At 43.6% G+C, this 13826-nt stretch overlaps 2 protein-coding genes and 1 pseudogene across 4 annotated transcripts in view; 1 reads left to right on the top strand and 2 right to left on the bottom strand.

The window, feature by feature from the left end:
• Positions 1 to 2157, top strand: part of LOC140354730 (NACHT, LRR and PYD domains-containing protein 3-like) — a 32999-nt pseudogene extending 30842 nt beyond the window's left edge.
• Positions 1 to 13826, bottom strand: part of LOC140354724 (NACHT, LRR and PYD domains-containing protein 3-like) — a 334575-nt gene that overhangs the window by 315578 nt on the left and 5171 nt on the right. The window lies entirely within an intron of this gene.
• Positions 9513 to 12437, bottom strand: LOC140354744 (uncharacterized). The gene is made up of 2 exons (XM_072439974.1): positions 12263 to 12437; positions 9513 to 10973 (listed from the first exon to the last, which is right to left on the bottom strand). Exons 1-2 carry the CDS (start codon positions 12358 to 12360, stop codon positions 9698 to 9700), a joined length of 1374 nt encoding a protein of 457 aa, XP_072296075.1. The 5' UTR covers positions 12361 to 12437; the 3' UTR covers positions 9513 to 9697.

Raw genomic sequence — 13826 nt, 5'->3', positions numbered from 1 at the left:
GTTTGGGTCTTTTCCAAAGCGCTCTCTTCTCCCTTCTTTGTCCTGACTCTGTTTCGCTCGTTCACGTGAAGGAGCCGCCACATTGAGAACAGTCTTTAATGATCAGGCTCCGTTTGAGCGAGTGGAGTGCGTCTGAAAGCCGAGTGCTGTTCACGGTGGAAGGGACTTATTATTTTATATGAATATGCACCTGTAAAGCTGCCCCAAATAAATTGTCTGTTTGCTGTAACCCGAGCCAACATTTTTCAAGTGGGTCGGTCGGTAGGCAAATTCTTTTTTTTTTTTTTTTTTTTTTTGAAGGCAAAAAAAAAGATCAAAATTTTGCAATTTCTTCACTCTGAGTGACCGCCAGGGGTCAGGCTTCAACAGTCAATAACGGAAAACGTCTCTATCAACCCGATCGGGAGACTAAATCTCACGATTTTAAGATATTTCAATCGACCTTTTGTACGCCATTATCCTTTATTTTGAATATGAAGACGCACATGCATTGCGCAGTGCGTTATTAGTACTTTGGGACAAAAGATAGGATTACTAGCGTGAAAAAAATATTCGACGCAGCGGTTTAGGAAAGACCGGTTGGTGAGTCGGCGAAATAATGGAAAAAGATTTTGACGTTTTTTCAACAAAATGCAGATTTTTTTCCAGTCGGATAGTTTCACTCCGGATCGGTCGGGTTACGGCAAACAGACATATTATTTTGCTCAGCCTAAAGCACATTTATTACATCGTTTTATGTGTGAAAGTAAAAACTTATCTTTTATTAGATCCATGAGCTGCTTTTGGTGTTTGTTCCATTTTATTGACGTCCATAATTAATTGATATAGGTTTTTAATTAAGAAATGTTACAGTGCCACATTTGACTTTGTAAATGATGGATTCATTTTGTAAAATACTTTAAAATGCAAAAATAATAAGTTTGACCCACATTCGACACAGTCACAGGTGAAATGAGAGCATGAGGATCTGCATGAACAAAAAACAATGATTAATTTAATCTAAAAGTCTGACATTGGCGACATTAGTGGGCGGTGCTTTTCTGGTAAAGGGGCGTGTCTCTTCAGAGTGAGGGGGTGTGGTTCCAAAGCCAAAGCTCTGAGCCTCTAATGAAGGAACCTGCTCTCAGCTGAAGGAGACTCACCCAGAGTTTAGTGGAAGTGCAGAGGAAGAGGAGGAGCAACTGCTTTGGAAAAGGACCAATCTCTCAGAAAAAACTGTTTCATCATCACAAACTAAACTATAATTAGAAAAATATGAAAAAACTGTTTGAATATATTTTATATAAAAACATAAATGCATTTATTTCTTCTTCTTGGTGAGTGTTATATTCAAACGGCAAAATTCTCTAAATCTGACATAAATCATTACACTGAATCTGTAAAACATCTAAATAACAAAACCACAATAACCAATATTTATAAAGATCTAATAATAGAATGGAATACAGATATACAACAGATATACAACAATAAAGTAAAAGAAAAAAGTTAATTTATTGTAGATTTGAAGAAAAATGAAACATACATTTATTATTCTATACATATATTTAAAATAACACAAGGAGAAGATTCAGGTTAATGTGAACAGTGTATTTGTGTTTGCAGATTTCTGTCACGTCACTCTGGATCCAAACACGGCCAACGACAAACTGGAGCTGTCTGTGGACAAAAGGACAGTGACCAATGTGGAGCAGCTCCAGCTGTCTCCGTCTCACCAGGACAGGTTCAGTTCCTGTCCCCAGGTCCTGAGCTCCACCGCTCTGACTGGACGCTGTTACTGGGAGGTGGAGACGAGAGGGTTTGTAGATGTAGCAGTGAGTTACAGAGGAATCAGACGGAGAGGAGACGCTAAGGACTGTAGGTTTGGAGACAATGATCAGTCCTGGAGTCTGAGGAGAGATGGAAGAGGAACATGGTCTGTTTATCATTGTAAAAGGGAAACAAACTGTTACTACAGGTCAGATAGAGTAGGTGTGTTCCTGGACTCTGAGGCTGGAGCTCTGTCCTTCTATAGGGTTTTACATGATAACAGTCTGTTCCACTTCCACTCCTCCATCTGCAGCTCCTCAGAGCCTCTGTTTGTTGGCTTTGGTCTGGTTGCTCCTGGTTCCTCTGTGTCTCTGGTGGAGCCGACGATGAGACGATAAAAACCTAATCCTGATCTGATCCTGTTACAATCTGCTGTTTCAGACGACATCTCGACTCAGTGTTTCTCTGTTTAATGCAGCTCTTTGCTCAAACACAGACATTTGTCCCGCCCACTCCTCCTATTGGTCCGGCTATGTGAGGCACTGAGTGAGTGACAGGTGGATTTAACCAATCACTGAAGCTGCTGTCGGCTTCAGTTACCGCTTAAAAACAGTCTAGTCGATACATGAACCGTTACGGCCAAAATAATACAGTCTTTTCAGGAATTATGCAGGAATTAACTCAATCTAAACGGTTTATGTGACAGGTTGTTAAAACTGTATTCAGTACCAAAAGTATAAATACTAAAAAGTACATATGACATGTTTACAATGTTCATTTCTATTGGCTAGCGGAAATGTGTGATATGCGCCTGTGCAAAGCTCTGTTCTTTTCTTAAATTAAACGGAAGAGGGAGGATGTGAACGTCTCTGTCCTTTTTTGTTCAAAAAGCAACCACGTACCTCTCCCAAACTGTGCGGAGCAGAGGGCACAACACTGCCACCTTAAAGGGGGTTACAGACCGCGGCGTCCGAAGCGTCCAGTTTACATTCAAAGTCTATGTAAACGTGCAACGAAAGCGTCCTGCGTTTTCCGCGGTGTGATTTCTGCGTTTTAGCAGCGCCATTCCTGCGTTTTCGGACGCTCTCGACGCTTTGGGCGCGCGTACGAGGCGCCCGAGACGTCCAAAGCGGCCGACGCCGACATGTTCAGCTTTGTCCAACTTTTTGCGGCAGCCAATCAGAGATGACGCTCCAGTGACATCCACAACCCGGAAAAAGACCCAAAACAAACAGCGCAAGATTAAAAAAAATCCTTAAGACGCAGCTCTTGGAGCAAATAATGATATTGACTAAACTCTGCTCAGCTCTGAGGTATCTGCGGGTCCCAGACGGGCCCCGGAGCCCATCGCTTCCGCTTTTGGACTTTGTAAAGTTAATAAACCAAAGCCATGGTCTGCCATTAAACTCCATTTACACCACGAGAAAAGCAACACAACACAACTCCTCCACTGCGCATGTGCGCAGGACGACTCGGACGCATGTTTGCTGTTGAGTGTATTTTACGGACGTGAGTCCGGGGCGTCCACCATTGTCCCTGTCCCCAAGAAGCCCCAGATCACTGGACTTAATGACTACAGACCTGTGGCGCTGACGTTTGTAGTCATGAGGTAATTTGAACGCCTAGTCTTGCCCCACCTCAAGTCCTTCATCTTCCCGCTGCTGGACCCTATGCAGTTCGCCTACAGAGCCAACAGGTCTGTGGACGACGCAATCAACCTGGCACTACACTTCACCCTGCAGCACCTGGACTCCCTGGGAACTTCAGCTCTGCATTCAACAATCCTCCCTGCTCTGCTCCAGGACAAGCTCTCCCAGCTCAACGTGCCTGACTCCACCTGCAGGTGGATCACAGACTTACTGACGGATCGGAGGCAGTGCGTGCAGCTGGGAAATAATGTCTCAGACACTCGGACAATCAGCACAGTAGCTCCACAGGGCTGTGTTTTTTCTCATCTGCTTTTCTCCATGTACACAAACTGCCGTGTACGTGGCACCTTCAGCCACAACTCCGTAAAACTGATCAAGTTTGCGAATGACATCACCCTCATCGGGCTCATCTCGGACGAGGATGAGTTTGTTTACAGGAGGGAGGCTGGTGTCCTGGAGTTCAACGCCCAGAAGACAATGGAGATGATCGTGGACTTCAGGAAAGACACAGCCCCCAAGCCCCCCTCACTATCACAGACTCCCCCATCACCACCGTAGACCCCTTCCTCTTTCTCGGCATCACCATCACCCGGGACCTCAAATGGGAGCTCACCATCAGCTCCTTCATTAAGAAGTCCCAACAGAGGATGTACTTCCTGCGGCAGCTGAGAAAAGCCAAGCTGCCAGTGCAGATGATGGTGCAGTTCTACACGTCCATCATTGAGTCCATCCTCACCTCCTCCATCACCGTGTGGTACGCTGGAGCCACAGCCAGGGACAAACAGAGACTGCAGTGCATTGTGTGCTCTGCTGAGAAGGTGATCGGCTGCAGACTTCCGTCTCTGCAGGACCTGTACGTCTCCAGGGCTCTGGGACGAGCAGGTCGGCTCACAGCCGACCCTTCTCACCCTTGCCACAGACTTTTTGAGCCACTCCCCTCAGGCTGCCACAAGAGCAGTTTCTTTCCCTCGTCGTTGGACTCATGAACACTTCTTAAACACTGTCACTTTAACCAAAATTGAATCACTCACTGCACTGTTCACTTTTTGCACTACATCTGTAAATTCAACTTTCAACAATCTTGTGTTCATAGTAAGCCTTATATATTATTTTATCATTTTTATCCTATACCAGATTTTGTTCCTTTTTAACTTTGTATAGGTTGTTAGGGTTAGGTTGTTCTCATTGTTTGTTTTATCTTGCACCATATCACCAAAGCATGTTACTATGTTTGTGAATTCTGTTCACTGACAATGACAATAAACCTTTTCTGAGAGATACTGGAGATTACTGACAAAATTACAAAGACAGTGGACGCAAAGATAGACCCAGCCCAAGTGAAAAGAATCCAAGAATGGCAAGCTGGACACCCGAGCTACAATGAGGGACTGTCTGCTTTACAAAGCAAGGTGGCTGAATTGACAAACCAGGTGCCTGTTTTGAGAGACAAACTGGACTGAGAACAGAAGGTCATTAGGCCAAAGCGCGCCTCCCCATGGTACAACCAAGAACTGCGTTCACATAAACAAAGAGTTAGAAAGTTAGAGGGATTATTTCGTCGCTCTCACACCGAAGAATCCCTAAAAGCATGGAAAAGTTGCCTGCTGTCCTATAAGCAGGCTCTGCGTAAGGCCCAAACCAGATATTATTCAAATCTAATAGAAGTCAACAAAAGTAACACTAAATTCCTTTTCAGCACTAGCTAGGCTAACAAACTGTCACAGTGCAGTAGAGCCCTCAATCCCAGCTACACTTAGCTCTGATGATTTCCTCCTATTTTTTAATAATAAAATAAAAACAATCAGAGATAAATTAGATGAAATTACCCCCGCTATTAGCCCTGAACTAGCCCAAGCTGTAAATCTAACGTCCCATATAAATCCACCTGTAAACCTAGAAAGGTTCACAGCTGTTGATCAAGCAGAGATAACTTCAGCCATTATGTCCTCTAAAAGCTCAACTTGTGTCCTAGACCCCATTCCAAGCAGACTCCTAAAAGACATTCTTCCCCTAATTATAGACACTATTCTTAATATAATAAATACTTCACTCGAAAGTGGCTATGTTCCACAGTCCTTCAAACATGCAGTCATTAAACCTCTTCTGAAAAAGCCTAACCTAGATCCCGACCTATTGGTAAACTACAGACCTATTTCAAATCTTCCCTTCGTCTCTAAAATCCTTGAAAAAGTTGTAGTAAAACAGCTTTGTCGCCACCTGCAGGACAATAACTTATTTGAAGTTTTCCAGTCAGGGTTCAGAGCCCACCACAGCACTGAAACTGCACTAGTTAAAGTCACAAATGATTTGTTATTAGCCGCTGACGATGGACTGGTCTCAATCCTGGTTCTGTTGGACCTCAGCGCAGCGTTTGACACCATTGACCACAACATTCTACTGCAGAGGTTAGAATGTGATGTAGGTGTTGGAGGAACAGCCCTCAGCTGGTTTAAATCCTATCTATCTGATAGGTTCCAATTTTTTAATGTAAACCAGAGCTCCTCACCAAGCTCTAAAGTAATTTACGGTGTGCCACAGGGTTCGGTACTCGGTCCAATTCTGTTTACTCTTTATATGCTACCATTAGGCAACATTATCAGAAAGCATGACATTAACTTCCACTGCTATGCAGATGACACTCAGCTGTATTTATCAATGAAACCTGATCAGAGCGATCAAGTAGACAGACTTAGTACTTGTGTGAAGGAGATAAAAACCTGGATGACACTAAACTACCTGCTTCTTAACCCTGAAAAAACCGAGGTCATTGTGCTTGGCCCTAAGCATCTACGAGACGCTCTATCTGAGCAGATAGTCACACTGGACAATGTCAGTGTAGCCTCCAGTTCTACTGTAAGAAACCTTGGAGTCTTATTTGACCAGGAGCTCTCATTTAAAGCTCATATAAATCAAGCTTGTAAAACAGCCTATTTCCATTTGCGCAACATCGCCAAAATCAGAAGAATCCTGCCTAAAAGTGATGCCGAAAAACTTATCCATGCATTTGTAACGACTAGATTAGACTACTGTAACTCCCTGCTTGCAGCGTGTCCTAAAAGCTCCATAAAAAGCTTTCAACTGGTTCAAAATGCAGCAGCAAGATTACTAACAGGAACAAAAAGAAGAGAGCACATTACGCCAGTGCTGAAGTCTCTTCACTGGCTCCCCGTCGAGTCCAGAATCAAATTCAAAATTCTACTCTTGACCTACAAAGCCATAAATGACATGGCCCCATCCTACCTCAAAGATGCTATAGAACCATATCATCCAAACAGAGCTCTTCGCTCTCAGAATGCTGGCCTTCTGGTGGTGCCAAGAGTCTCTAAAAGTACTGTAGGAGGTAGAGCGTTTAGCTACCAAGCTCCTGTGTTATGGAATCAGCTCCCGACCCATGTTAAATATGCTGACACAGTCTCTTCATTTAAGTCCAGGCTTAAAACGTTCCTCTTCGAAATCGCTTATGGTCAGAGTAGTTAGGAACAGAAATATAAACCCACAGCTTCAGCTACGCTGCCCTAGGAGTAACTATGCTGGGGGAAGTATGACAGCTTGAGCACTATCCTCTTCTTCTTCTGACTACTTATGCTATCAAACAATATTTATTTTTTGATTCCACTTGCAAACTGTTCACCGCCTTCTTTTCTTTCTCTCACTCCTGAGGACCTGTGGACCCAGATGCCCCTCCCCTGGTGAAGTGGTCCCTGCCCTGTGTGGACGGTCCCTCATCTGCCTGAAGAGTGGGTCCAGCTCGCCTCCGACGGTCCCTCATCTGCCTGAAGAGTGGGTCCAGCTCGCCTCCGACGGTCCCTCTTCTGCCTGAAGAGTGGGTCCAGCTCGACTCAGACGGTCCCTCTTCTGCCTGAAGAGTGGGTCCAGCTCGACTCAGACGGTCCCTCTTCTGCCTGAAGAGTGGGTCCAGCTCGCCTCCGACGGTCCCTCATCTGCCTGAAGAGTGGGTCCAGCTCGACTCAGACGGTCCCTCTTCTGCCTGAAGAGTGGGTCCAGCTCGCCTCCGACGGTCCCTCATCTGCCTGAAGAGTGGGTCCAGCTCGACTCAGACGGTCCCTCTTCTGCCTGAAGAGTGGGTCCAGCTCGACTCAGACGGTCCCTCATCTGCCTGAAGAGTGGGTCCAGCTCCAGTCTCCTCGTGTCCGTCTGTCCGTCTGTGAGAGTCGGATCTCTCCTTCACTGGAACTCCTCCAGGTTTCTACGCTTTTTTCCCAAAGATGTTTTTTTTGTAGTTTTTCCTGGCCGAGAAGGAGAGTCTAAGGACAGAGGACCCTGGGACATCGTCCCTCGCCACCACAGACATTGTCTGACTCCCTCGCCACCACAGACATTGTCTGACTCCATCGCCACCACAGACATTGTTGATTCATTTCTCCCTGTGGCCCTCAGAGGCAACTGTTGTTGTGATTTTGGGCCTTACAAAAATAAATTGATTTGATTTGATTTGATTTGAGAACGAAGATGTAACATATGGATTGTCTTGGAGAGACAGAGGACACTGAGGGTAAAGATGTGGTCAAGTCTATGGAGACCTGGATCTCTGAGTATCTCAAACTTACAACAAAAGCTGGGAAAATTCAGATAGATCGTGTGCATCACTCTCTCGCTCCAAAACTGGCGCCAAACCAGTGTCCAAAACCTATTTGGTGATAAGCAGCGCATCATGGCTGCATCCAGGCATCTTGCTGCGAGCCAACCCGGATCAACCAAGCCCCAAGTCTCTTTCTTTAACGACTACTCAGCGCAAATGGTCAAGAAACAAAACATTTTTGATCCGGTGAATCCCGCCTGAGAGAAAAGAACAGGGAATATGCTCTGCTTTATCCTGCAACGCGAATGGGAAAATATGATTCACTTCAGCATTTGCCAATTCAATACAGGTTCTATTCTGACATTTTATCCCTTTTACTTTAATTTCAATGAAAGGGACCTGGACTGTACTGGAGACATGTGCCCAGTGTGTTCCAACTTTAGTTTGTAAATGCCAAGGTGTAAAAGTTAGATCAACCGTACCGGAGGGCCTTTTTTTAACTTAGAAAATCCACCCTCTGATCTCTTTTGGGATCAGCCTGTGAGCTTTGTTTCTATACATAATGACCCATATACAATAACAACAAAACAAAGCTGCAATAATACGTCTGGATGCTGAGAAATTTTGTTAGCTGGCTTTATTTATTTAACGTGATAACCATGATTGATGCTCTTTACGATAGTCCAACATCAAGAACCAAATTGAATGGTCACTTGACAGACTAACTGACTTTGGATGGGTAAGGCAGGGTTGTGTTTGGTCCCCCCTTTTGTTCGCTTTGTTCTCGCTTTGCATTTCCTTCATGTTTAGTTTATGTATAAACTTTATATGGGTCCAATGTCGGAATACTAACAGAAGGTGTGGTCTAACTGAGGTGTGGTCCTTCATGAAAGAACTATCAAGGAGGAAAACTATACTCCTCTTTTCTCCACTATAAAGAAAGAGCTTGAAAAATGGACTCTGATACCATACTTAAAGGCGCAATGGACGATTTTTCGCCGATTTGAGAACTCAGGTGGAAGTGCGCATGCCACTCCCCCGTGTGGACTGATACAACACACACGTGCGTTTGTTTATTAGCACGACGGATCGCATCGCATCTCTCGTCTCCCGTAGATTTCCGTCTTCTTCTGAGTCAGCTCGAACTGTCTTTCTCCGTCTTAATTTTGTCCCGTACACTGAGGGAACTATATTATGATAGATCAATGCGCTTAGACACGCGGAAACGTGCTGCTCGTGGGGACGAGCCGCACACGGCTGCAGGTGAGCGGTAGGTGCGTTTTATGATTGATACGTGACAGGACTAATCGGCCGTCCACGCCACGAGGAAATAAGACTCAGATTTGGGTCAAAAAATCATCCATTCAACTTTTAATAAGTCGAAGGATTAAAACTATAAAAAAAAACATTTTTTGTTCAGATTTCTCTATCTGTTCCAGACTCTCCAGATTTCCATCCCCAACCGGTTGTTTGATGAGTGGAATAAAACAATCACAAGATTTGTATGGCAAGGCAAGAAACCTTGAATCTGATTTAAAACTCTACAGTTATCAAAAGAAAAGGAAGCTGGGGTATACTTTGTCTGAAATATGATTTTATTTCATCTAAAATCAGAGTGTTGCTGGTGTGATCCAGAATATGAAGCTCAATGGAAAAACAGGAACATTCTTTATTGAATTTAGCTAAATCTGTGCAGAAGGCAAGGTCTTAAAAATAGGTTTTAAACCATAAAGACCTTAAATTTCCAATATCAATTTTTTTAAAGACTTTTTAAGACCACGCAGGAATCCTGTATGTGGGTTCTCATGTGTTTGGCAAGATGTCCTGTCTCCATAAACCTTTTCTCACAAATAGAACATTTGTGAGGCCGCTCTCCTGTGTGGGTTCTCATGTGTATTTTAAGATGTCCTTTCTGAACATACATTTTCTCACAAACAGAACATTTGTGAGGCCGCTCTCCTGTGTGGGTTCTCATGTGCATTTGAAGTCTTCCTGTGTCTATACAACCTTTGGCACAAATAGAACATTTGTGAGGCCGCTCTCCTGTGTGGGTTCTCATGTGTCTTTTAAGATGTCCCTTCTCTATAAACCTTTTCTCACAAATGGAACATTTGTGAGGCCGCTCTCCTGTGTGGGTTCTCATGTGTATTTTAATATGTCCTTTCTCTAAAAAACTTTTCTCACAAACGGAACACTTGTGAGGCCGCTCTCCTGTGTGGATTCTCATGTGTTTTTTAAGAGTCCCCATCTCTGTAAAACTTTTTGCACAAACAGAACATTTGTGAGGTCGCTCTCCTGTGTGGATTCTCATGTGCATTTTGAGATGTCCATTCTCAATAAAACCTTTCTGACAAACGGAACACTTGTGAGGCCGCTCTCCTGTGTGAATGGTCATATGTCGTCTTAAATTGGCGTTGTTTGAAAATGTTTTCCCACACTCTGTACAGGACTTTATAAAAGTCACATTGTCTGAATGAGTTCTCAGGTGTTCATTTAGTCTGATCCCGTCGGGAAATACTTTCTCACAAACTGGACAAATGTGATGTCGAACTCTCAGATGTCGAGTGAGACTGTATTGACTTGAAAAGCCTTGGTCACACATTGAACATTTGTGAGGCTTCTCTTCTGAGTGACTCAACATGTGTCTCTTTAATCCGTGGTGATTAAAAAAGTTCTTCCCACACTCGGGGCAGCTGTGTGGTCTTTTGTCCCTCACAGTGGCGTCAGGAGGAACCATGGCGTAGCTTCTCTTTGCCGGAGCCCGTTCTGGACGATAGTCTTCTGAGTGGTCGGTGTCTTCAGAGCGGTCAGTGTGCTCCTCACTATCTGAGTGGAACAGTGTGAGTGGATCTGAGCTGCAGCCTGCTTCTGCTCCATTAGTTTCCTCTCTGTTCTCCTCAGTTGGTCTTTGATGAAGCACAGAGGACTTGACTTCATCATCTTCACTTTTCACAGTGACCATGTGAAAAGGAAACTCTCGCGGCTCCTGTTTGATGCACAGCTCTGGCTCCTCTTTAAGGTGGGCCGGCTCCACACTGGACACAAACACAAAACCAAATGCTTCATTCATCAACTCGAGTGCACAAAACAGGAGTGGAAAAATAAACAGTTGTAAGGTGAACTAAACGAGTGCTTAACGTAGGCAACGTATGGCGGCTACGAAAGATAAGTTTATCTGTGATTTATGCTGTTGATTGTAGGGTTGGGTGACATGCCAAAAAATGTATATCACAATTTTTCTGGATCATATATTTGATCAGCACAATGCACATAGAGGTGGGAGAAATATCACAATAGTTGTTTTGGAGATCTGCAAAATAAGAAGAGTGAATTATCTAAATTAAATGATTAAAACTCCTCTCAAAAAAGACCAAAACAACATGTGTAACCGTCTCTCCTCTTCATCTATGCAAGCTGGTGCCTGTCGTTTATCTTTGATCTTATGCCATCTAGTGGTGAAATTATACACGCAACAAATAACTTTAGATTAATGCTCAGCCCGGCTCTAATGAAGTGCACACGCGGCTTCTGCGCGATGCTGCCACGTTTGGCAGACCTCTAACATATTTAGAGCAAATAATGCTGAAAATAAATAAAGAAGAATCAAACAACAAATAAGAACAAAAAGGAAAACTGACCCGGATTGTTCTGGGGACGCAAGTATTTGCCTAATGTGGGTCAGTGTTTTCCAGCTTTGGTTTGTATATGCCCAAGTGAAAAAGTTGTATCTAACGTACCAAAGGGCTTTTTTGTCATCTTCACAACATCAACTGACCAGATCATCCCACGACAAATGAGACCAGAGAAGGCGCAGTGGCGATTGTTTGGACTATTTTGATCAAAAACACTAGTCCCGCTGTGCAACGTGGGAAATAATCATATTGTGTTATGAGCAAAGATCTTTCTCAAACATTGCGTGAGTACAGCGCCAGACCAACTCACGGAACTTGCAGCTGTTCAGAGCAGCGACCAAAAAGTGATCAAACCATGGAAGACTCGTGAGAGAGTCATGTTCCCTGTGGCTGCGCTTGTGGACGCAATGACTGGAACCATTTGGAGAAACTACAAACTCAAACAATCCCGTGTTCGCTCATTTCCTCATCGGAGCCACGGAGTGAATATCTAAACCGGTGCGTTCTCCGTGCGCAGCGCGAATGTGTCGAATATCACGAATATAGAATATCCGCAACTCCCGCGCGGCGAGAGCAGTTACGTAACTGTCACACGATGAGAAGCTGTTTCACTACAAATGTTTAGTGTGGATCATGACTTTCGAGCTCCAGAACCAGCGCTTTAAGAATGCCATGTAAAGTTTGAGACTTACGTTTCACTGTGTGTGTGCTCGTCCACGGGCCCCCAGGGGCCACAGGGGACCCGAGGCTCCCACAGCTCAGTCTCCTCCTTCAGCTTCACTTCTGCCATGTTTCACTGTGCGCTGTCCCGCGGCTCTTTGTCACACACTGAGCTTCGTTAGCTTTATTAGCTTCGTTAGCTTCAGAGCTAACCATAAAGGTCTCATCACGAGGACCCCGCGGCCGTCCTCACAGCTGCCTGTTTAAAACACAGGCTTTGGCATGCTTTGACACATGAGCTCACTAGCTCACAAATTGGGACAAATATATAAAGAATGGAGCAGTTTTCAGAAGTAACGTAAACTAAACTACGACGATTGAAGGCTTCAAGATAGAAACTTATTTTTTTACATTAAAAAAAAAAAAAAAAAAAAAAAAAAAATTATATATATATATATATATATATATATATATATATATATATATATATATATATATATATATATATATATATATATATATATATATATATATATATATATATATATATATATATATTTTACAAGTATAATGTTTAATTAGAAACAAAAGATAAATAAACACAATAAAACAGAACAAGACCAGAGAGAAAACAATAGACCAAAATGAAAACCAGCAAACATCTAATGAAAAACACATCAAGTCTGAATGTAATTTCTTCCATTTGGCAAATGGTGAATGTCTGTCCAGTCCCTGAATGTTGATGCAATTTGTGTGAGGGCCTTTTTTGCCGCTGCATGAGAATGTTCCAGAGGAAACTGTTTATTGTGTCCATGGCAGGAGTCCTGAGACCCAAGTACCTACAAAATTCTGAAATCCAGTAGGATGGTGAGCAACAGGACCGTCCCAGAACACTTGATAATGGTTTGCTCTCTCACAACTACAAAAGTGGTGCAGTGTGTCCTCAGCTATAGGAACTGTCCACTGCCTGAAAACCCAGATCTATCCGTTTTTTACAGCAGTGGTTCTTAACGTGTGTCTCCCTGGGCCTCACCCAACAATCTTCCTTGTGGATGTGCCTCATTATCGTGTCATTAGATAACGGTATAGTTTTTAACCATGGCAGACTGGCCCAACACGTCAGGTACCATGTCCTGGGCTGCTGGTAACACAAGCTCTTTAGCATGTGTACAAGGCCACTTACGCTCATCCTTCAAAATAAAAGACCTTCATCTACACAATGTGTACAGACGGTTTTAAGATAAGATAAGCCTTTATTTGTCTCACAATGGGGAAATTCCAGTGTTGCAACACACAGTAGGTACAGAAGTAAACAACAAAGAACAGACAACTTATAGAAACTTAAATAAAAACAAAAAATAAAGCACTCTTAAAAGGCGTAATGGACGATTTTTCGCTGATTTGAGAAGTGAAGCGGACCTACACAAGAGCATCGCGGCTAGAAGTGTGTTTGTTTATTAGTGCGACGGATCGCATCGCATCTCTCGTAGATTTTTCCGTCTCTTCTGAGTCAGCTCGAACTGTCTGTCTCTGTCTTAATTTTGTCCCATACAGTGAGGGAATTATATTATGATAGATCCATGTGCTTAGCCACGG

The sequence above is a fragment of the Eucyclogobius newberryi genome, unplaced genomic scaffold (assembly GCF_026437365.1).
Source record: "Eucyclogobius newberryi isolate DKJ021-1_F unplaced genomic scaffold, fEucNew1.0.hap1 SCAF_11, whole genome shotgun sequence".
Taxonomy (NCBI): domain Eukaryota; kingdom Metazoa; phylum Chordata; class Actinopteri; order Gobiiformes; family Gobiidae; genus Eucyclogobius; species Eucyclogobius newberryi.
Note: the sequence above shows the minus strand (reverse complement) of the source record. Positions and strands in the feature narration are given on the sequence as shown.

What these genes read in the sequence shown, in the direction of transcription:
- LOC140354744 (XM_072439974.1), bottom strand. Translation starts at nt 12,360, where the DNA reads ATGGCAGAAGTGAAGCTGAAGGAGGAGACTGAGCTGTGGGAGCCTCGG. An exon ending in GAGCACACACACAGTGAAAC is followed by an intron (nt 10,974 to 12,262) that starts GTAAGTCTCAAA and finishes GTTTGTGTCCAG; the next exon opens with TGTGGAGCCGGCCCACCTTA.